Source organism: Priapulus caudatus, unplaced genomic scaffold (assembly GCF_000485595.1).
Source record: "Priapulus caudatus unplaced genomic scaffold, Priapulus_caudatus-5.0.1 Scaffold249, whole genome shotgun sequence".
Taxonomy (NCBI): Eukaryota; Metazoa; Priapulida; class Priapulimorpha; order Priapulimorphida; family Priapulidae; genus Priapulus; species Priapulus caudatus.
This window is the reverse complement of record NW_014577310.1, coordinates 111,354-134,911: the sequence shown is the minus strand read 5'-3', so window position 1 is coordinate 134,911 and position 23,558 is coordinate 111,354. Positions and strand designations below refer to the sequence as shown.

Below are 23,558 nucleotides of genomic sequence, written 5' to 3'. Positions count from 1 at the left end.
AGTCAGATAACTTGGGCCAGTCAAGATTTTCTCTGTGCTAATAAACTGGAATTAGCCAGAACTCTTTTTACGATGAAACGATTTAATCTAGCGTAATCTGCCATGATTTTTAAGTAGCCGAGATTTAGAGATGTCTCAGTGGTGGCATGGGTTCGTACATTATTTCTGCAAGCAGCCGACGACTTGTTTGCTGCAGAATAACTTGCCGGAGCTTGGCCGTGACAGTCCTACTGTACTGTTAGCTATCAGCACGGTGGAACGCCGCGTGGTCTGTTTTGCGGCTGGGCATCACATACAAACGGTTTGAACTCGGCTGTTCGGTTTGGTGCAGCAACAGGTCTTTGTCCGACTGGCGAGACACAAGGGTGAAGAGAACTCGACCCTTCATGCCACATTCTGTCTGTTTGACATGATCTTATCATCAGGAACGAACAACAACGAAAGCGGTGACGTGGTAAGTGACTGTCACCTACCTTTGTTGCCGTTTCAGTTGTGTGTTGTTTTTTCTCTTCATATGTCCATGGCAACATGTGGGATGAGGCCTGTGAATTTTAGACAGATGGTTTATGCCTCAGATGTGCGCTACAGGGGTCCAGTGAACTGCGCAATCACGGACCCTTCACTGTGTTGTGGCGAGCTTGGTCACAGGTGCTAGAGCTTAGGTTGTATAACATACACAGTTTAACTGTCTACGGTCGTAATTTCGAAGACAGACTAATATTGTCACGTTTAACTCGTCGTTGCGATTTCTTTCGGATTATTTTTCCGTTCAGACGCTTAGCATGATGTAATGTTCACTGTGGAAAGGGGGAGCTGCCACTCGAAGAAACTAAAGCAGCTTACTTTCCTATGCAGAGCGTATGTACGATTACATCCTTCCATCTTCTGCAGTTGGATACAATGCATGGTTACGAATATTGTCACTACTGTATCTACTAGGTTTTTATAGCTCCCCTTGAACATCGTCAGACTGAGCTATGCCAGGGTCGTCATCCGTCCGTCCGGTCCGGTCGTCATTTCGCTACGGTCACGATTACTCAGGAACCGTTTTGGCCACATGTTTGAATTGCGGTAGAGTTGTTGATTGCTAGGCTCCCATATTAACCGTCCTATTTGAGCTGCTAGTTCTTACGTACTTTTTGAGCCACGGCATTTTTTTGGCAAAATGGCGAATTGCATTAGTCAGTTCAGGCTTCAACGCGATTTTGCTAATTTTTGCGTATGGTGAATGAATAAGGGCTAGGGGTTTTTGATATAAAAAAAATTATGAAATTAGGTAGGGTTTAAGGCAATTTATTAGCATATTATATAGACACAACGTCTGTTGGGATCACACTCGTCTGGTTCGTTTTACAAGATTTCAATGACATATTTTATGCAAGATTGGTTTAGTTCCTCTGCCATCCTGCCCGATAACATCTAGGTAAAGTTTTACAACAGTTTGGGAACCAGCATAACCTATTTATTTCAAAAGCATCGTACAAGCGGTTATACGCCAGGCTACAGTCACAAATCTGTGATTCATTTTGGTTTATAATTATTATTGGCGATATACAGATGCAATCGTTTTTATTAGATGTACGTCGATGTGTTGCTCAGTTAACTGATTCTTTTACTCAAGCATTTGTGTCCCTTTTGTGGTTGCGTACTAGTGTCATTGCACTTTTATTTAAACTATTCGCCACTGTAATTTTTGATGAGTCATTTATTGCTTGGACTTTATGAACAGATATGAATGTGATGTCAGTTATTCTAATGTGTTATGGTATTTTGCGATGTCGTTTAAATATCATAGAATGATGGATACTGGATCCATGACAAATACCTGATTATTAATAGTAGGTCGTCAGTAACGTAACAATCGTTGAGTTGAGCAGTGACGGGAATTTGCACCCCGTGGCACTTTGTTGGCACTTTTGTGTGTAAATTGTTAGGCGGTCGTGCCGCGGGCTAGGCCGTCTGTGATCCGTTGAGAAGTTGAGAATCGCTATGGTTCTGATGAGAAGTGGTGTCGCGTGAACAGGAGGCAGACATGGGGGTAAACCTCCATTCCATCACGTCCGGTGAGACATGATGTCATTATAGCCTAGTAAGCTCCGTGTGTACTTCAATACAGTGCAGGTATTTCTCTCTCTCTGTGTCTTATATATGTTTTGTCACGAGAGGCTTTCTATAGGATATAGTCGTGGTATATTTGTTGAAATTTTATTCTGTCGGATAACCAGCGAGCTAACATTGTCCCGATTTCAGTTTGTGGATTTATCATTTGTTTGCAGACTAAAGCGATTATCCGAATCTCCGAGTCGTTAGCTAAAAATGGGTCTTGCAGGCATTGCTAACGGAAGCTGCATGTGGAAGAGGCCGTTGAAGGTATATTCAGGTGTTCACCTTGATTGCCGCCATGCTTATGAAATCTATGGTAAGAGTGACGGAGATTATATCGTACTCGCGAAAAGCTTAGAGAAACGTTTCGATGCATACCCGATTTTAAAATTACACTGCGCACATAAACAAGCTTTCTCGTTAATCAGCGCTAATTGTGTATTCTGCACAACAGCAAAAGTTATTATTTAAATGGATTATTATTTGTTGGCTTTAAAACCACACACGCCACTAGTTAAGGTTTTTTAGTTCTTACATTGGCTCTTCTTCTCAACCTTGACTTAGTTGTTGTAAATTAAGCTCTCAATAATCAACTCCGTATTCTAAGAGATTCGTCTCTTCGCATGGCGCGAGCATCGGCTGGTTTTCTTTGGTTATGTTTGCGGGAGGTTATAGTGCGTTAAGGCATGCTACCAATAGCATTCGGTTCTTGAGAGCAGGTGTCAGAGTACTTTTTTTGCCGCCGCTAGTACAATCTGGTGTCCGCCTGGGACTGCGAGAGAATCTAGTCGCATTCTAAAGTCGGGCTGTGAATTCGACTGAATTGGTCTAAATACTACAGCGTGTATTGGCGCATAGCTGCAGCGCTTTCATTTTTTAAGCGGAGCGCGATCGCGCTCGCGCTCACGCGCACCATAATTGTGCCATGGTGCGCCACATCATCGGCGCCTCATAAAAGTGCGTTGAATCGCGCACCAAAGTCTGTGTATTATGTTTGAATAGCGCTGCGGCTGCATAGAGTTCTCAATGTAGGGGGCGTACAAAAAGGTTAGCACACACAACATTTGTGGTGGTTAGTGACTGAACGCTATGGCAGAGGTACAGGTCTGGTTTACTACCTCACAGTGGAGTGTATGCAGGGGGGGGTCGTGGAGAGAGTCGTACGACCCCCAAAATTTTAAAAGGTCCACATTTTTGCAAAGACATTTTTTTTTCGAGGCCTTTTTCACTAATGACATATGAAAAAGCATCAGGTACAGGCAATAGGCAAAGACATTTGCATTGGTTGAGCGTAATCGTTATCCCAATTCAGCAATTCTGATGAGCCTTTTTTGTAACAAGCACAAGATAAGACAAAAGTTCAAAAACTGTTTTCAACTGAGTCAGACTTTTTTTTTTAAACTAATAATTTTTTTTGAATTTTTGTTTTGTTGTTAAATTAAATTGTCAGGGTCGATGTACCGGTCGTGTCGGCCCCTGCTTCGCGCAGAAATGCACTCTAGAGGAGGTGCTATTTCAAAATTTTCTGGGGGAGGGCCCCACACCCCCTTCAGCCGTGCTCCAAGTTTGGCGTTACGTTAAGACCCCCCCCCTGGTACAATCCTGTAACTCGCCCCTGATTGTATTGACCTTGTTAATCAATATTGCTGCCTATTCATTGTGAAACGGTCGCAAAATTATGCATCACGAACCCACCAGAAAAAATCCCTGGATGACCCCTGTACCTCTTGGTTTATAGATATATAAATACAATAACAACAGCATCAATCAGGTACCTATACGGTACGCACAAGTTATCTGCCTCGTGTTCTACATTACGTGGCGAGAAGTGGTTTTCTGCCGACGTGATCAGTCGTAGGGCGGAGGGTACATACGTGGCTCTTACGTCAAGTAATTTGCTTAGTTTGTGATGGATTGTGATGATTTACCTTGTTGCTGAAAATATGCGAGCTACATGATAGAATCTTAACGATGGAAATCAGCATAAGTAAAACAAGTTTATTTTTACATCGATCAATCTCTTTTATTATCTGTGTTGCTAGTGTTGGCTGTTTGTTTGGATGAATAGATGTATCTGACGACAGCCATTGAATGAATGAAGGTGAAGCGATGAATGATAATCGTAGTTTACAGAATCCAATTTTCGTTTTGAGATTTCACTCTAGGACTGGGATTGTCCTGATTCATAATCAAGCCAGAGGCATGGATGGGAGAGCCTCAAGGAGCTCTCCATCATCCTTTTATAGGTGTGATTTTAGTGGAGCTCTCCATCATGCTCTTAAGGCGTGTGATTTTTTAGTGGAGCTCTCCATCATGACTCTTAAGGGTGTGATTATGCAGAGCGGTGCAAAAGTCCCCTATGGTGTCTAGCGGGAGTCATTAGCTGTCCTCCTGTACTTTTCAAATCTGACAGCTGGCAGTATGATAATTATATGCATTTCGATATTATTCATATTCGATAACTGTAATCTTTAAGTGATAATCAAATAATATATAATAATAATGATGATCGGACGATGTTTGCTTCACATCAGGGGCTGAGGCTTCACGATCTCAGAGCACAGAGATGACTGAGATGCTCGCAAAAGCAGTGAAGCGGAGATTCCGCGATCGGTCACAGTCTCGAGCACAGCATCTGCAGGATTTCTCAAGCAGGTAAAGCGCGGGTTTCTTATCTGTGTCCATAGGACCCTTTGGGGTCCGTGGATGGGTCTTTCAGGGGTGGGGGGGAGCCATGAAGTGGATTGGGGGGGCTTCAGGGCGGCATATGAACAGGGATGGGTTCAGAGGGGTCCAGTGACGTGAATGTGGCTTCGGGCGGTCTTGAAACAGGGCTCTGAAACATTTTTGTGTTTGTGCTTTATGTGCATTTTTGGGGGAGGGTCCGTAGCGTTCACCGGGATTTCTCGCTTGGAGTCCATGGACGTTAAAAAAGGTTAAAACCGGTTAGAGGTAGTAGATGGGGACTGTAGATGCACGTACATCACGAATCGGATGTCGAATTGCCGATTGTCTTCCCTCGATCGATACCTCGTATTTTCTGCGTATTTTCGATCTTCGATACGCCGCTCGTTTTGTAGATGTACTTGCATCGGCGAAGCGTGTATGAGACGCGCTCTCTTGATTGCGTCAATAGTCACGATTGGCATCCTTTTTAGTGGCTAATCGGTAGGCCGGTTATAGAAGCCAATGCATTTTGTATTCATGTTATGGTGTCACGGGCATTGCTATGTGCGAGAGTCCGTAACATTGCGACGAAAGGTTTGGCCGGTGATATTTCGGTGCTGTCTACGGTGTTTTCGACACTGACGTGACGGGCGAAGCAGGATAATCTCATTGCTTCAGTGATTACTAGTGAGGCTGTGTCGTTACAGAATTACCGAACAAAGTATTACAATGCGTGTTCAGATATGCTCCGCAGAGTGAGATCCAGCATCGAATGAAGAGAAAGATGCTGCACTACAGAAATGAGTAACAAGTTACGAGTATCATTCGCAACAGATGTCACCACTGTACATTCTGCTAGAGCACTCCGACAGATTTGCCGCTCTCGCTCTGGCTGCCGCAATTCTACACTGAACAAGCTGATTCATGTAGAATTCGTTACGGCTTTTTTTCTTATCAGTTTATACGCGACCCCGTTACCCTGTTCCGATTTAATCGGTGTTATTATAAAAACTGGCAAAGATTGATAAAATCGACTCCATTATTTCATGAGAAATTTGATAAAGTGCTACGAAATAGTTGCAGACCCATTACTCCTTTTCAATCATTACGCATGATTTACGTAACACTATGTTCAGTATTTATTCATGATTTTTGGACGATGCTTGCAATATACTTACTTCTCGAAACATTGTCTTTGATCGTTTTGCGTAGATTCAGCTTAAAACTTAATTTGTCCATCAACAAATCATGCAAGTCATGAAATTTCTAATGTTTTGTTCGGCGGCGACTACGCAGCGTTTGGATTGCCATTTGATGGATTGTCCCGAGAGCTCTGCCTACTTTAAAAATAGTGCTAGGCTTGTGGCACCGATCGCCGTATATCCTGAGTGTGGGAGGGGGCCGCGTGCTGCGTTTGCTGCTAGAGTGAGAGCGATGCGCCCTTACAATGTGTTAGCACACCATAGCGAAAGATATATTTGTGAGCAGTGTGGGAATCGATTTATTTGCTACTCACTGTCATGCAAGTCAGGAGACTGTTCTTGAGCGAGTACTTATTTTTTATTTAGCTTAGACTGGCAGCGAGCTTTCCACTCAGCTGATTTTATGTGAAGTATTTTTGTAGCCTTGTAATCTCTATGTGTTTATGTGTGTCTTCATCAATGCATTTTTTGGTGGTTGAGACAGGCCATGAACATTTGTATTGAATTAGTCTTAATTGCAGACAAGGTTAGCGGCTAGGTATGTCATGTCTGTAGAGGGTGATTTAAAGAAGTGTAGAGGATTTATGAATAAGAATATGTTGCATTTAGAACAACTAAGGTAGTGAGCTATGAGAAAATGTGAGAGGGAGAAGAGTTGAGGCTGGGAGCGTGCTTGGGCAGAAAAGCGAAGTCTGAAGGAGAGCGAAATGTGCAATTGGTACTGTAAATGGAATGACAGTGTAGAGAAGGGGAATAGGATAAGTAGCAGCGATAGATGGGAGCGAGGAATGAAAATTATTAAGTATGCGGCCAATTCTGCCTCCTTCTTGATTGGGGTTAACTTCCTGCTGATTACTATCTGTTGCCAGGAGATAAAATTTGATTATACTAGCCAATTAGCAGCTTATGGCATCACTCAATCTTCGTCTGCAGTGCTGATTCGTGTTCGAGTGGTGGGATCGTTGAGCATTGGCATAAACGGTTATCTTGCCCAAGATATTGTTTTTCATGACTGCGGGGTAATTTCGACAGTTTTATACGCCTGCCTACTGTGATACAATCGAGTGTCGCCACCACAAACTGTGTGGGCCTATTGCATGGTGCTGTTGACTTCTTTTATGGCATAAGAATATTTGAATCTTGATAGCACCAGTCACTCATTTTGTCTAATAGTTTTACTGTATCGTTGTCGAGTTTGATATGCATATAAATTCTTTTGACAAAATAATTTACCATACTTGTGTTCTATATCAGTGTTTCATGTATGGTAAACATGATATACGTAGGTATGTATATGGAGAACATATTTTATCTTGTTGAACCTTTCAGAACACTTGATTTGATATCTCCACAGTTATGTGACTAGACGATAGTATGCCGGTTTTGAAACTCAGTACATACATTAGTTTGTTTTCATTGCCGAGCGTCTGCAAATAGGAATGGGTTTCTGACCTGTTCCTTTTTAAAATGAATGAAAATAGGAAACTGGGTTTCTGATGCGTTTACTCATTTTAAAGTCTAAATAGGAAATGCGTTAAAAGGACAAGGGTGGGTAAGGTGCGTGTACCGCGGTACGTGCGGTGGTCGTGTATCTGAAATTGTGTACCGCGTGCCTGCGCGTGCACGTGGTGTACGCGTCGATGGTCGCTGCGTGTACGTAGCGTGTATCTCCTGATGCAGTCCAAGCTGGGTACCACGCCATGTGCACCGGCTGGAACGCGCGGTAACAACGGGTACACCGCACGTGCACGCGGGGTCATCGGGTAGCACGCGGATACACGCACGCGTACACGCTGTAACGCACCGGTAAACAACGGATACCGCGGGTACCGCAGGACGCACGTACACGCACGTACCCCCTTCTCATTTTCCTTTTCCCATTTCCTATTTAGACTTTTAAATTAGGAAACGGGTCAGAAACCCATTTCCCATTTCCTATTTAGACTTATAATAGGAAACGGATCAGAAACCCATTTCCTATTTTCATTTTAAAAATAGGAAATAGGTCAGAAACCCATTTCCTATTTGCAACGTCAAATGGGAAAACAAACTAACGGTATGTACTGTGATTTAGAACATCGAGGTTATTATTTCACAAGGGCAGCAATGAAGCTTTTGAGCTGATCGTCATCTTTAACTCCAATAAAGGTTTCCTGTATCTCCCCGTCTTTCATGCCTATCACGGTCGGTACTGACTGGACGCCGTACTCCATTGCCAGCTCTGAGTTCGTGTCGACGTTTACTTTGGCCAGTATCACTTTGCCATCTTCCTTGCCAACCATCTTCTCGATTCGTGGACCGAGGATCTTGCAGGGTCCGCACCAATCTGCGTAGAAGTCTATCAGTACAGGGATCTTGCTGTTGATCACTTTCTCTTTGAAGTCGGCCTCGTCTTGAATGGTGACGATAGATAAACGTGGAAACGAAGTGCTGACGGATCGTACTCCAGTTGTGGATTGGATCGGAAACTGGCTGCAGTTCAACACAGGCGCCGGTCTGATTGCAATACGTTGGCCAATAGGTCTTGATACTTGGCAAAGTACCCGAACTGCCTGTCGAAGTGCCATTGCTTCTCTGGTTCGTGTCAATTTCTAGGCAGTAAGTACACTGAAAATAAGCAGCAACTATCATAGTACCTAATATTTACTAGTACATAATTAGAGGTGCACCGGATCCAACTTTTTAAGTTCCGGCCGGCACATGAACCAGCCGGAACTTAAAAAAAGTCCCGGCCGGAACTATACCTGGCCAGAACCGGAACTTAAGCTGGGAATAAACTTGACAGTTTTGGCCCAGTATTGCGCAAACTCACTCGGCCTGAACGAAATATTATTAGCAGGCCCATCACTCAGGCGAGTAGGAGAATGCTCAAAGTTCTAATTACAGGTTTTGAATGGTTATAAGCCCTATAATTAGGTGTATGAATCAGCTGCTTACAGTGCATAATTCTGGCATCTTATTCGCGAGCGAATTTTGTGGCAAAACCTGCATGTTGCAGTATCCCTGGTTTTATCCAATTATTTCCAACAGATGCCATTCCTGTGGCTCTAAGAGTATTTGATTTTAAAAGAAAATCTCGTGAATCACCTAACATCAGCTAGGTTCAGTTAGTTAGCCGATGTTCAAGTGGCAAGCGTTTTTTGGGCGGAATAGTGTGAAGTTGTTAACACTATATTGTCAGCAAGTTGACTTTATTGACTCTCAACTACATTCAGTGACTGATCTTTTGATCTTGACGCGATGCGGCCATGATGCCGAGGCGCGCCGAGGATTGACACTTTGTGTCTTCCAATCACAGCCTATGCCGCACCAGACTTTGATATTTTTAAATATGGGGACCCATTGGACCACCAAATCACCGATCTCAGGAACTAGGGCATTCTGCTATGTTAGAACGGTTTCCTACGATAGAGTTTGCCACAAATACGAAAATAACACGCTGTTTAGCGCACTGCGCTACGTCCTTCTGTTGCATTTTCGCATCTCCGTAATCAGAATAAGCCCCGCCTTCTTCGTTGATGGACATGAATGGGGCGTCACCGACGTGACCAGTTACTGTACCTACTGTCTTTCGCCAACCTGTTTACTTCTCGTAAATAATGAAATGCCCGGCCGATGCATTTCGCATCGAAGTGGAAAATTTTTCGGCATTTTTACTCGCTGTCGGAAGTGAACGAGTGAGTCATTCATTGAACATTGAAGTTTTTCTTCAAATTAAATAATTCCGAAAATCCCTAACCGTGCTACTCGATTGTTTTAGCCAATGAACGTAGCTGTGTGTGTGACGTCTTGCCCGCGCGCTTTATGCTTGGCTTAGCGGGCCTCGAAATGGATATTGGAGGCAGGCACCTCGCAACACGCGTGTTTGTTTACATTATATAGCTTTGTGACGTACGGTGTTCGGGAGTTCTGTGATGATAACCTCGTAATTTCTCAGCATTTCTTAAAGTACATGGAACATTTAACAATTTAGTGGTGTCAGTTAGTCACGGATATGTCACAGTAAGTACTAACCGTATATGTTTCACATACGTTCACCATTTTGCACACAGGCGGTCGATCATTGTGAAAAATTGTGTGAATATTTATTTTTATTGAGACGTTCTAAGTGCCTGTGCTTTCAACAGTCTTGTACGTCAATGCACGTGCGTCAAGAGCCACAAACTCAACACAATTTCATCTCTGTTATTGTTGACGCCTGAATGCGTGATTGATCAGGGAGAGGGTGCATGTAAGAGGGAGACATTTTCTTTGGGGTTCCGAAAAACACAATTCCACTTGACAATTTCATGGGCCATTTCAATTGGAAGCTCTGCATAATGGACCCCCAACAAGCCCTTTGACTGACTAGTCAAGAAATTTAAAGGTGTGTATATTGCTCTTATTTAGCTGCTGATAGTTTTTTATCGCTTATTTAGTCTTTAGAACAAAGTCTTCATTGTTATCTTCTAAAACTACAGACCATCCGCTGACTGCTGTGGAGACGTGCGCCGGGCCTCGAATTTGGCGCACGTCTCAACTGCGGACAGCGCTTCATACTTGAACATCCCCGCGGTCGCGTGCGCATATCCCGCGGAATTGCGCGTCTCATCCGCGCGCAGCGCTCGGCCAAAGCTAGCAAAGCTGTGCCATGCAATCTTGTATCATGTCTCTCTGGATGACGCTTGTAGGCCTAGCAGAAATGAAATTAAGAAAAAGTTCCGGTTCCGGCCGACTGTTTCTGAAGGGTTCCGGCCAGAACCGGAACTCTGAAAAATTAGGGATCCGGCCGGATCCAAGTTCCAGTGCACCCTTATACATAATTATACATACTACTCACTGTAGATACATACATACATACGGTAAACATCAGGTTTAGCGTCGTAAATTAACTTGCAAATGTCACCGCCAGATGGCGCTATGCGGAGGAGGGAGAATAGAGCTGGTGATGGAGGAGGGGGAGAAGGGAGAAGCTGGTAGAGAAGGAGGAGGGGGAGAAGGGAGAAGCTGGTGGAGGAGGAGGAGGGGGAGAAGGGAGAAGCTGGTAGAGAAGGAGGAGGGAGGTGCGAGCACAGAGATATGCGAGTGCGGGGAGGAAGGGGAAACTGGTGGAAGAAGGAGAAGGGGAGAACGGGAGCTGGTGAGGAGGCGGGAACTACGAGATGGGCTGACGATGTCCACTGATAGCGCCCAGAGAACGCGCGATAGACTGGCGTAGCGCCATCTGGCGGTGGCGTTTGCAAGTTAATTTACGACGCTAAACCTGATGTTTACCCATACATACTAGTAATAGTAGTATTAGTACTTAGTAGTAGCGACAATTCTCATTCAGGTGGATATGCATAATGCAGCCTGCACGGAACTGCATGTGTACCTATAAGTACCCAACAGTAAGAAATTGTTATGATTATGATCAATGTAAACGCCACGAAAGTAGGCCCCTATATTATATATAAAAATTGTAAAACTGAAATCTGCCTGTAAACTGAATACGCTCTAGTACTGATAGCCCGCGTACAGTTGCCGGCTGGCCAGTGGCAACTGTTACGGCGGCTTATAGTACTAAGCTATGAAACTTGAGAGATGTAAAACTTTAGTCTTAGCATAATGCCAGGCCCGAGCCAGCTTTCTAATTGGGGGGGGGTCGTTTTTCAATATTGGCAATCGTTGCCGGCAGGGCGTGTACGATTTGACCAGGGATGGGTCCTAAACGCGTAACCGCAAAGTTGCGAGCGAGCCGAGGCGAAGGGAGGTCGGGGGGGCCACCTCGCCCAGAATTTTTTCAAATTAAGACCCCTTCAGATGCGTTTCTGCGCTGAGCAAGGGGCCTGAGGTGAAATCTGCAAATTTTTCAAAAAAACTAAAATTTTTTTGCTTGGGGGAGGCTCGGGGGGGGGAGGTTCGTTCGAACCCCCCGAACCCCACCTGGCTACGGGCCTGCATATGCATACTATTTTAGCTACGCCTGTTACTAGTTCAGAATCACACTGAACGATGCTCGATATTTGTATCTAATTCCGCACATACCGTTTGTTGCCGATGTGTCAACAGAAATAAGTCAAAAGTCAAAATTCCAGTACTGTCGTACACAATTTCAAGTTCAGTTTCTTGCCATTTTATCCAGTTACATTTACTAGCGCCACCTCCCGAATAGTTTTCAAACTAATACAACAGAATGAGAATTTTCTGTCCACAGTCTTCATAGTTTTATGTAGTAGGCCTATGTATTTGTCTATGTCATAATACATATTGTTCAAACGTTTAGAATATGAACACATTAACATTATATGATCGCACACAAATTTAAAATTGTATTTTTAAGGCTGCTACGGGTTCTGGAGCCCTACCCGTTTGCGGGTAATGATTTCTTATTTCTATGTAGTAACACCATATTTGGTATCCACACCACTGAGCTGCATCAAGTACTTTACTCTTTAGCTGTTTGAATAATAAAATGATTGCACATAAACACAATTACCAAAGTCTTCATGTTTGTATATTTTAGGCAACGCACATGCAGTCTGGGTCTCACTCTCCGTGACACAGCATGTACACAGCAAGCACGATAATTGTGCACAAACTGAAAGAAAGATAGAATAAATTATGTTAGCTTAGGCTGTGGAGTGTGTGCGGTGACATTATGATGTGTTGCATATAATTATAAGGGCTGAGAACAGAATATACATTTTTTCACGCAGGCACATGTATGCGATCATGCGATGATGCGTCTGCGTTTCCGATGAAGTCATCCTGCGCCTAGTGCTGCCACATGGTGAGAGAATCTTTAACCATGAGTTGATAGACGTGTTTCATCGTTTGTGCTTTTCATCTCTTTCAGTTTCATGACCTTTTCGATAATTATTGACGAGCTGTTCGAAAAGGGAACATTGTCTACAGTCAAAGTTTGTGTGCATCATTTGTTAACGCTGCCTGTTATTTAAAATATGAGCCATATTTGGTTGAGGCAACTTGGGCTTAGATTTGGCGTTAAAAATCTATGTCGTAGGCCCAGTCAAGCGAGTGATCGTTTTCAGGGGAGTTCATACTCCCGGCAAGTTTTAAACAAGTCGCAGTCAGACTATTTGTTCGCATTATATTTTAGTAATTTTTCTTCGTCGCCTGGAGCTTCTCGTTGGCACTGGCAGCTAAATCTTGCTAATTCTAAATATACGAGCGAAGTAAAGCTCCGCTGTCCAAACAAAGTTGGTTTCTGCTCTACTACGTCGTCAAAACCAGATGAAATTACCGAAGTTGAATACGAACAGGTGGCAGAACGCTCGCTTCTTTCATTAGCTGATTTTTTCGATGAGTTGGTTGACATAACAAATTGCCCCAAAGATTATGATGTCAATTACAACAGTAGCGTGTTAAAAGTTCAACTCGGTGGTGGCCGTGGGACGTATGTGTTCAACAAACAAACTCCGAATCGTCAGCTGTGGCTGTCCTCTCCGCTGAGTGGCCCCAAGCGTTACGATTTGCTGGACGGAGTTTGGGTGTACCTCCACGATAATGTCCCACTCCATGACCTCCTGAGCGCAGAAATATCTGCAGTATTCAAAACCGAAATATCTTTATCGTCACAACCTCCGCAGTAGGTCCGTACGTGTGATAGTTATGCTTACAGCGATGCTAACTGGACGTCTATTCGAACAATTATGCGGACACAAACGTATTTCAAGTAGAGGTGTCGAACACTACACAACACGGCAACAATGAGTACTGCCAACGCAAAGGTTGACAGCGTTCAAAGCTGCGAACAGCTTCAGAACATCTTGATTCGTCTGCCGGTCGTTACAGACGTGATTCTCGCCTTTCTGCCCGCGAGAGCTCTCAACACCGCTGCGCAAGTTTGCACGGCGTGGGCGGACAGCGCTCGTCGCGTGAGGAGACGCCGGCGCCACCACGCGTCTTTTTTCCTCGGTCAAGTGCGCACGGAATCTGTGTCGTCGGATCTTCACGCGGCGTTCGCCGACTTTCGTTACGACTTTCTGGACTCGCTGTCCTGCGAACCGAAGCACGTGCTCGTGTTTAGCACGCCTGATCTGATCGAGGGAAAGGGTGCGTTGTACCCACCCCTTCGACCCGGCGCTGACGGTCGAACGCACGCTAGGCGGAAAAGGGAGTGTTTTGTGAATTACGTTGACAGGCTACTGCCACGCAGCACCAGAGTGCTGGGCATTGCTGCGAGCGGCATCATCGGCACAGATCATCGAGATCTCAAGACTTTTGAATTCGAAGAAGACAGTGCCTTCTCGTGCCTGTGTTTACCGACTATTCCAGGCCTTCAGGTAATAAATATAAAGAAAAGTGTGTGTCGGCATGCGTGCGTGCGTGTCCGCAGGTGTGTGTGTACCCTTTGTCAGGGGGTAACAAAAACCCACGGTCTATCATGGTGCGTGCGTGCGTGCGTGTCCGCAGGTGTGTGTGTACCCTTTGTCAGGGGGTAACAAAAACCCACGGTCTATCATGGCATTTCATCCTGTCTTTTTCATCAGATGCTGAACAGAAACTACTGTCTTATATTTTAATGCAACTATGGAGCAGCAAACTGCAGTCCTGTCCATAACGATTATACGATTAGTCGTCTATCAACTGATTTTCATATCTTTTTGAGCTAGTTTCGTACGTCGAATGAAATGTTCTGCACTAATCTGTGCGCTCGACGACATTATCCTTTCAGGTGCATTATCTACACTTGCACTCGGACGTAGAGACAATGTTCTCGCGTAGACCCTCGTGGCTCACCTCGGACCCCGACATCAAGTGCCTCCTCGTGTTCCACGACAGCGACGAGGAAGAGGACATCAACATCATCTCGAAGAGCATGCGCGGCGACCTCTGGTGGCGGCTCGGCGGAAACGTCGTCGTGGCGGGCGGGCACGTAGACTGCCTCCACGCCCCGCGCGGCGATCCCGCCTCCGCCGCCGCCAGGGAGGAGGAGGACAGGCAGTGTAACTTGATGGTGGTGGGGATCTCCGGCGCGAACGTACACGCGGCCAGCGTCGTTGTCCCCGCGAGCGCGCAGACCCCCGCCGCGGCCGAGGCGGCTGTCGCGAGGCTGAAGCGGGCGGCCGTTGTTCCCGACGCGCGTTGTTCGTTTGCGTTCATGTTCGCGTGTGTTGGCCGCGGTTCCTACATGTTCCGCGATCGCGACGTCGAGTCTGCCGCCTTCCGGAAGCACTTTCCGAACGTTCCGCTGGTTGGGTTCTTCGGCAATGGCGAGATTGGACACGAGCATCTCGGTGTGAGCGGTGACGGAGACGCGCCTCGGCTGCCGAGGTTGGACCACACGTATTCGACCATCTTTGTGCTGGTGTCGGTCGAAAACCAATGAAGCTGGTTGTGTAATAGAAGGGAGTCCATAATAGAAAATTCTATCTTTCATTTTTAGATTGCCATGGGGTGTCGTTCGTCGTACGTCCGTCAACATTTGGCTACGGTCAACGATAACTCAAGAACCGTTTGACCCACATGTTTCAAATTGCAAATAGTTGTTACTCCTATGGGAGAGGTTTGAACGTCCTATTTTGGAGCACGCCAGTCGACCTACATTCGACTTTTGAGCCATGTCCACTTTTTGGCAAAAATGGAAATGGCCATAAGTCAGTTCAGGTTCAACGGATTTTGCTCATTTATGGTATGTGAATGAATGAGAACTGGCCCCAAAACATATCACACAGGTTTTGATTTTGATTTTAAATTATGGAAATGAGTTAGATTTTGGCAATTTCACTATGCATTTCAGTGTCTGCCTATGGTAAACCATAACTCAAGAACCGTTTGAACCACATGTTTCAAATTTCATGCAGTTGTTACTCCTATGGGAGAGGTTTGAACGTCCTATTTTGGAGCACGCCAGTCGACCTACTTTCGAGCCACGTCCACTTTTTGGCAAAAATGGAAATGGCCATAAGTTAATTCAGGTTCAACGGATTTTGCTCATTTCTAGTATGTGAATGAATAAGGACTGGCCCCAAAACATATCACACGGATTTTATTTTATTTTTTTAATTATTCAAATTAGGTAGATTTTGGCAATTTCACCATGCATTTCAGTGTCTGCCTACGGTCAACGATAACTCAAGAACCGTTTGACCCACATGTTTCAAATTGAATACAGTTGTTACTCCTATGGGAGAGATTTGAACTTCCTATTTTGGAGCACACCAGTCGACCTACTTTCGAGCCACGCCCACTTTTTGGCAAAAATGAAAATGGCTATCATAATTTATTCGATTTTGTTAAATTTTGGTATGTGAATGTGTAAGGCTAGCCCCAAAACAGTTGTTACTGCTATGGGAGAGATGACAACGTCCTATTACGTTTATTTCGTCTAACTGGTCAACAACTCTACAATCATACCTATATACATGTAATATTGTGTTTTAGATTCTTCGTTACAGTAATTTGACTGGAATATTTTATTGTTTTTATTTGCGCGATATTCGAAAACCATCTCTCGTCAAGATTTCAGACTTTCAGATCTGAAACATTTATTTTCGCATCAAAACTTATGCATATATATCATTATCAAGAGTATATAATGGGAGATATGCTATATAATGGGAGATATGCTATATAATGGGAGATATGCTATATAATGGGAGTTTGCCCATATATACTCTTGCTTTATATATCCCCCCTCCCTCTTCTATCACACCCAAGGTGAGCTACAGTGTCATTGACACTTTCATCTATTATGGACTCTTGATAATACCCTGTATTAGAAATGTGTGTCGGTTGCTTGTCAGATTGATTAATAGAGATGGGTTTGAGTGGTAAGTGCATCTATAATAGGAGTGTACCGATGCATCAGATTATCTATTAATTACGCTGAGAGGGTCTGTGTCCCCCAGGGTACTGCAGGAACGTACCCTGGTACTATCTAATATGCCGGACCGTACCCAGGGTACTGCAGGAACGTACCCTGGTACTATCTAATATGCCGGACCGTACCTCGACTACTCCACAAACGAGTCTAGGGAGTCGCCTACGCCTACTCCCTAACCCTAACCCTAAGCATATCAGATAGTTACCAGGGTACGTTCCGGTATCAGTACCCTGGGGGACGTAGACCCTATGAGCATTAATTACCTCCGCGCAACGGAGTTGCAGGGAGGTAATGTGATCCCTCTCGTGTGATGTGTTCGTGTGTGTGTGTAGCCAGCAGCTATTGATTCAGCACCAGCTCGCCTTAGGGCGTCGAGTCAGCAGCAGCTCGCTCGCTTGCGCGCAACAATCAATATTTCAGCGATTCTACTACTACAAGCTAGAACTACTAGAAACTGCAACTAAAACTGAAACTAGAGTCAGCGAGTGGGCGGCGCGATCGATAGCGCGTCGAGTCAGCGAGTGGCGAGTCAGCAGCAGCCACCAGTGAGCGGTGAGGCAGCAGCAGGCGAGTCAGGCAGCAGCCGCCACCAGCGAGCACATATATGTTACATGCTCGCGGAGATATGCACTCTCCGTGAGTGCCCTCTGTCTAGTTACAGTAGTGATTGGCTCAATAGCAATGAATCGATTGAAGTCAAACATCAATAACTATCGTCCATAGTTCATTGAACAATCGGGTAGTTTTCGATAGCTGTGACGTTTAAACAAGAGTAGAGAATGCACCGGACCGTTACCTCAACGTAATGGGTATTACTGTGTTCAGATGTTACATAAATGCATCAGTTTTATTTCATGAACTGAGGATTGAAGGAGTGTTTTGTGATGTTGATATTTATTGTTTACTTTATCTAAACAAGGAATAGCCACAGCGCATCCTGACACGTTGGATGTAACAGTAATAAAGACGACCATCACATATACTATGAAAAGAATTTAAATAAAACCAGTGCATAGTTATTTTAAATAGCTTGATAAGTTTTGGTAAACCTCAACCACACTGTTTGTGTTCTTTCTGAAAGGGTAGAATAACACACTGTACCTTTTCTGAACCATAAATAAGAACATTGTGTGAAATTATGTCATTAACAGAAGTGCAAGTAAAATATTCTTCGATAAAACAATTATTTATTAACGTAATTCCAAAACGAGATTAATGTCGTTAACAAAATAGATAAACCCTTCCCCATAATGAAATCAAAATGTATTTACATCTTGTTACAATATCTTTGTCGAGTATTTACACGTTCAAATCAACTGATTTACAAATAATTAAAATAACAGTAGGAATACATCAATAATGAGAATTTCCACATTGCATATTATCCTCTATAGACATTCGAATCGATTCTCCAAGCTCCAATGCTGCCGAAATGTACTGAACAGTTTTTGTTTAGCTCTAGCAAAATCAATGGTGGAATGTGTGCGTGTATATATAAGATAGTAATGACTTATGAATAATCGTGTACAATATGAATAACTGGTCGATATAACATATGTGCTGATATCATATCAGCATCTATAAGTTCATATGTTCCTGATAATAATTACTGAGCACATGGATGTTAAGCTGTTTGCATCCGAAATTACAGTAAGACAAAACCGCAGACAAAGCCGTTGGTATATAGGCTTCTTGCATAGCTACCTATTTACTGTGTTTGGTTTGAGTATGTCTTTTGTGTCAAGTCACAAAAGCCCAGAACGAAACCCTTATTCAACAAGTGAAGATGTTCAACAAAAGAAATTGGGCTGGAATGTCACACATTAGATTTTAAATGAATCACACAGACAAACTCCACTGTAATTTAAATTGATGTAGGCTTGAAGACAGTTCCAAGGTAAAACATTATTCAAAGGCTTTGTCGTTGGTCATCACACAATTTGACATCGCATGTAGCTATTATGCACACAAGTGTTATTTTATTAAATACATTTATTTTGCTAGTGCCAATGAATATTCATTAATACTGCATGAAGTCATGCTTCATGCAACTGCCAGAAAAGGTGTATCACTCATTAGGTATATTATTTTAATGATCTGTGAGGTATGTGCTGTCATGACTGCACATTTATTTGTCAGTGCCTTGGTGCATTTTCTTGGAGCTTGGCAGTTACAAACAGTTCCAAGTCACTGACCTACGATCCGTTAAGTAAGGAGTTCACAGAATAAGCGTGAAGAGGGCAACGTTAAATAATCTGAAAATCGGTTTGTGACTGAATAATGAGAAGCAGCTTGTCTTACCAGAATCATCAATAGCACCACATAATCTTATAGGTCATACCGTAGTTACGTTGCTTACATGTTCCTCATTAGTGACTAGATGTGTGCCCTATTAATAGTGTCATTATAGTAAAAGCTAGGAAATCCTAGGAACACGTCTATTGTCACATTATAGACACAGTGCCCACCCCCTCACCATTACAATTAATTATGTCATCATCATTCTTTTTATTATGTGTACATTATTTAGGCACGTGTATTATATTAAATTGTGGGGAAGCTTTGTAAACCTCAATACCTGGTCATACCCTTGCTGAAAGCACACATCAGTCATCACCTCGGTCAAAATCAATCGAATATTTATGCGGATGCGGAATTTCGTTTTTTCTCCGAAAACAACATCTTTCACCAGCAGTTTGAAAAGGCGACGCGTTTCGCCAGTTTTACAAACTCGCCCGTCGTTTTTGATTACTATTATACATCCACTTTATACGTATGAGCACGAATCTCTCTGTCGCAGCTAAGCCCACAGGCACTTGGAGCGTTTTAATAAAATATAATGCTAAATAAATATGAAATCTATTTACTACCAGTCTTAATGTTTCTATACTCTCTTTCACCTATTATTGCCGACAATTTTCTGCAAATGCCATCCAAATGCTCATCTGCAACAAATGCTGGCTCCCGCCATGGCTGCCGCTGCACACTTACACATAAATATATAGTTATATATATAGTATAACTATATATTTATGTGTCAGTGTGCAGCGGCAACCAGCATTTGTTGCAGATGAGCATTTGGACGGCATTTGCAGGAAATTGTCGGCAATAATAGGTGAAAGAGAGTATAGAAAAACATTAAGACTTTGGTAGTAAATAGATTTCGTATATTTATTTAGCATTATATTTTATTGAAACGCTCCAAGTGCCAGTGGCTAAGCCGATTAATACCAAATCTCATTACGCAGTACGGCAGCTCCCCCTGGTGGCAAAATGAAGAAGTTACGAGGCGAAGCAGTAGATAATGAGCACGTGCAGCGACAGGAAGTAGAGCAGGAAGAGTCCTCTCAGCGCCGGCCGCGCTCTCACTCGCCGCGACGCATAGCGTCTGCAAGGTAACGAGAATCAGCACGTCAGCTAGTAAATAACGCTAATAAATGTGCTAGTTATTATTTTCTAGAACCGAGTAGTGATGAGGAGGGTCTGGTGAACCGGTGATACCAGGGTTCTCCAAGAGCACTTATAGCCTGGCGGCCCGCCAGGCTATCGTCGAGCCCCGCCATCCTAAAATGCACCCGCCATTCTAAATATCATAGCTGCCATGCTAAAATTAGCTAAAAAATGCTAAAACTATGACCGAAAAGGCAGCCCCGCCATGCTATAATGAAAAAGCTAGGAGAACCCTGGATAAGCGTGATAATAAGTGAGAGAATTCCACTCACTACATGCAATAATAATAATAATAATAATGATAATAATAAGAATAAAAAGCAAAATTCTGGATTGAATCCCTATGTCCCAGCTTGGATTCATGGCCAACCCAGAAGTCGCCGGCTAATGCCGTGATCCACTTTGGAAATAATAATAATAATAATAATAATAATTTATATAATCATTTACATAATAGTAATACAGTACTCACAATCTAGTTTGTACCATTCTGTAGAGCCGGTGACACGTGCTGGTGGCATCTCTCGTGAGTGTACCATAAGCAACTATCCTTTCCTCATCTTCCATCAGGGAAACCTTCACCTATAGTAAGAACAGACACGTACATGTGTGCATATAATATGTAGCGTAGTATACACACATACGTAGTAGTATGTATAGTAGTTGTATACGTGTGCATGTAGTATGCCTGTATGTGCTTAAGGGACCTGCACTGTGCATGATGCAGTGTAGGCCTACAGTGTATTCAGCCTCATCAAGACAAATACAGAGTGTCACTTTGCTCCCCATGGTTTTGGAACCCCATGTTAGGGCTACAGCCTACACACCCCACTGCGTTGCATAAACGTGTAACAAGTTCCTAAATCATTTCGTTTAAGAAGGCTGTGCATAAACTGTGTCGCTTCATTCCCTTGAAATATGAAGATTCATTGAACAAGATTTATTTCCCTTGAACAATATATTATGCGAATATACTGAAATCACCAGTGGGAATGCGTGCACACGAGCATTTGTACGAGCTCACGTCGTTAGCACTTGTTTCTGTTCTTACCTCGTCGCTACGCGCGTACGTGCTCTGCAGGTACTTGACTTGCTCTCTGAGGTACTGGGCTTCCTCTTCTAACTGCACACGCCGCTCTTTCTCAGACACCAACGACTGCCGATCCTGTGCCAAGGTCCGTTCAAGGCTGTCGACGCTCGCGTTTTTCTCACCAAGTTGCTGCTCCGAAGTGTCCAACCTATGTAATTGTAACAAGCAAAATATCATACTATTATTATCATCATCATCACCATAATCATCATTATCATCATCACTGTCGTCGTCGTCGTCGTCGTCGTCGTCGTCGTCGTCGTCGTCGTCGTCGTCATCATCATCTTCATCACCATCAGGAGTAAATAATCTCAAATCAATGAAACAATAAAAAATATTGAAATCAAATTGAAATTAAATGTGAAAATATTTACCCGTGTCATAATTATTACAACGTGGCGCAGCACATTCATATTTCCTCTTTAGTGTGTCTACATCAATCGTTATAATATACCCTTATGGATAATAAGGGTATACCCAAACGGGGTATATATCCCTTAATATACCCAAACGGATGCATGTTATGCATATAACACATCTAGTGCGAGAACAATACGGGTACGTGCCTGCATTGTAGTTCGGCATGGATGTTTTTAGGCACTCCCTGCACAAGGTTAGACTCTGCTATAGCAGGCTTCTGCTCAATCTGTTCCAAACCAGGACGAGTTTCTTCGAGCTTCGTTTTCTCCTCCTAGAAATAGGCACAAATCTAATGTAGGTACAGTAAACTCTCCAAATTTCCAACGTCACCGAATCTATCAATAAACCGGACAGTTTTCTCAGTACCAACACTGAGACATGTACAAGTCTAGCCCCCCTACAAACTTCACTTCACAGAAAACCCAACTAAATGGACGGTCCCAAAGGTGGTTGATGTTGGAAGAGTTGACTGCAGTGACCCTGACTGATTGACTGCAGTGGCACGAATGATTACACAAAACACGAGCATAATAATCGACGCTGTGATCTAGCCAACATTCGAAATGATGACAAGCCTTATTGATGTACGTTCGTAATTATGACAGAAAGGCAGTCCATCCCCTCACAGCTTGGGAGGCTGAGACTACGTACCAGCAGTGAACGATAGTGCGTCTGCAGCGTTGCTATGGCAACGTCGCGCTGCTGCAGCGCCTGGTAATACTGCTGCAGCTGCTTGTCGCGCAACTGGAGAGCCTCGTTCGCCACCGCCAGGTGGCGCTGTGCGGTCGCCTTCTCCTGCTCCACCTCCTTCAACTGCGCACTGACGTGCTGTACTTGCAGCGCTAGTTTTTTTCGCTCTGCGTCTGCATGCTGCGTGGAAGACTGTAGACCTTGTGACGTCTATAGCAAATGACAATTAAAATTAAAATTAAAATTAAAAACTGACAAAGCTCACTGCAGCAACGAGAGCTTTAGATTGTGCAGAAGAGTACTGATAAATTGCTGGTTACTTGCTACCAATTTAGAAAATATAGATTAATTAATTAATTAGATAAATTGCTGGTAATTCGTCACCAATTTAGAAAACAGATAGGGGTTTTCACTTTTTCCCATATATGAATTTAAAGCGAGCCCCCAACCAGCCCAGCCCCTGCATGCTATTTGATACACTATAATGCACGTATCATGGCCGCATGTGGGGCGGACCATGCCGCATCAGGGTACACACTAACGTGAAGCTAAATACACAGTGGGCATCTGGGATACGTAGCACGCTGCAGCATGTTCGATTCGAAACTTCGACTCGAACGAAACTCGGACCTCATCGCTTCGGGGCGGAGGCTCCGTCTATCTTTCAGCAGAGTTGCTCTAGCTGACTCCGCACACCCCTCATGCATCCCAGTAGTACTGCGATAGTCACGTTAAATCACACGGATCGACGTGCAATCATCCTCATGCAAAATTCTCGTCTCCAATCACTTCTGTCCTCACCTTTGCGTTTGCGCTCTGCTGCTCCTGTAGGGAAGCCTGAAGCTGCTGAAGCTGAGCATCTCTCTCGCGAAGCTGAGCATCTCGCTCGCGAAGCTGGCTGTTGACGCTCGCCAGCCGCTCCGCGACGCCGGCGCCCTCACTTTCGCGCCGCCGCAGCAGAGCCGTCGTCTGCTCGTGACCTACGCAGACCGAGGACAGGACTATTAGATACAAAAATACAAAGATGGAGGGCAGCATTGGAGAGTGTATGGAGAGGGAGAGAGAGAGAGAGAGAGAGAGAGAGAGAGAGAGAGAGAGAGAGAGAGAGAGAGAGAGAGAGAGAGAG

At 44.0% G+C, this 23,558-nt stretch overlaps 3 protein-coding genes across 4 annotated transcripts in view; 1 reads left to right on the top strand and 2 right to left on the bottom strand.

Moving 5' to 3' along the window:
• Window positions 1–7,952: 7,952 nt before the first annotated feature.
• Window positions 7,953–12,080, bottom strand: LOC106808027 (thioredoxin, mitochondrial-like). 2 transcript variants are annotated; one of them, XM_014810575.1, is made up of 2 exons: window positions 11,979–12,080; window positions 7,953–8,579 (listed from the first exon to the last, which is right to left on the bottom strand). In XM_014810575.1, the coding sequence occupies exon 2, from the start codon at window positions 8,537–8,539 to the stop codon at window positions 8,060–8,062; it is 480 nt and encodes a 159-aa protein (XP_014666061.1). In that variant the 5' UTR covers window positions 8,540–8,579; window positions 11,979–12,080; the 3' UTR covers window positions 7,953–8,059. The 2 variants fall into 2 exon arrangements, with proteins under 2 accessions (XP_014666061.1, XP_014666062.1); XM_014810576.1 differs by lacking the exon at window positions 11,979–12,080 and adding an exon at window positions 10,512–10,541.
• A 1,474-nt stretch (window positions 12,081–13,554) lies between these two features.
• On the top strand, window positions 13,555–15,380 carry LOC106808025 (F-box only protein 22-like). Its single transcript, XM_014810572.1, has 2 exons — window positions 13,555–14,239; window positions 14,632–15,380. Exons 1-2 carry the CDS (start codon window positions 13,664–13,666, stop codon window positions 15,283–15,285), a joined length of 1,230 nt encoding a protein of 409 aa, XP_014666058.1. The 5' UTR covers window positions 13,555–13,663; the 3' UTR covers window positions 15,286–15,380.
• A 4,538-nt stretch (window positions 15,381–19,918) lies between these two features.
• The window catches only part of LOC106808019 (extracellular matrix-binding protein ebh-like), a 33,768-nt gene continuing 30,128 nt past the window's right edge, over window positions 19,919–23,558 (bottom strand). The window contains exons 19-24 of the mRNA XM_014810565.1: window positions 23,234–23,412; window positions 22,394–22,642; window positions 21,889–22,013; window positions 21,284–21,470; window positions 20,705–20,814; window positions 19,919–20,170 (exon numbers count right to left, since the gene is read on the bottom strand). Of these exons, the coding sequence (XP_014666051.1) occupies window positions 20,065–20,170; window positions 20,705–20,814; window positions 21,284–21,470; window positions 21,889–22,013; window positions 22,394–22,642; window positions 23,234–23,412 (956 nt within the window). The 3' untranslated portion in view covers window positions 19,919–20,064. The remainder of the gene's footprint in view (window positions 20,171–20,704; window positions 20,815–21,283; window positions 21,471–21,888; window positions 22,014–22,393; window positions 22,643–23,233; window positions 23,413–23,558) is intronic.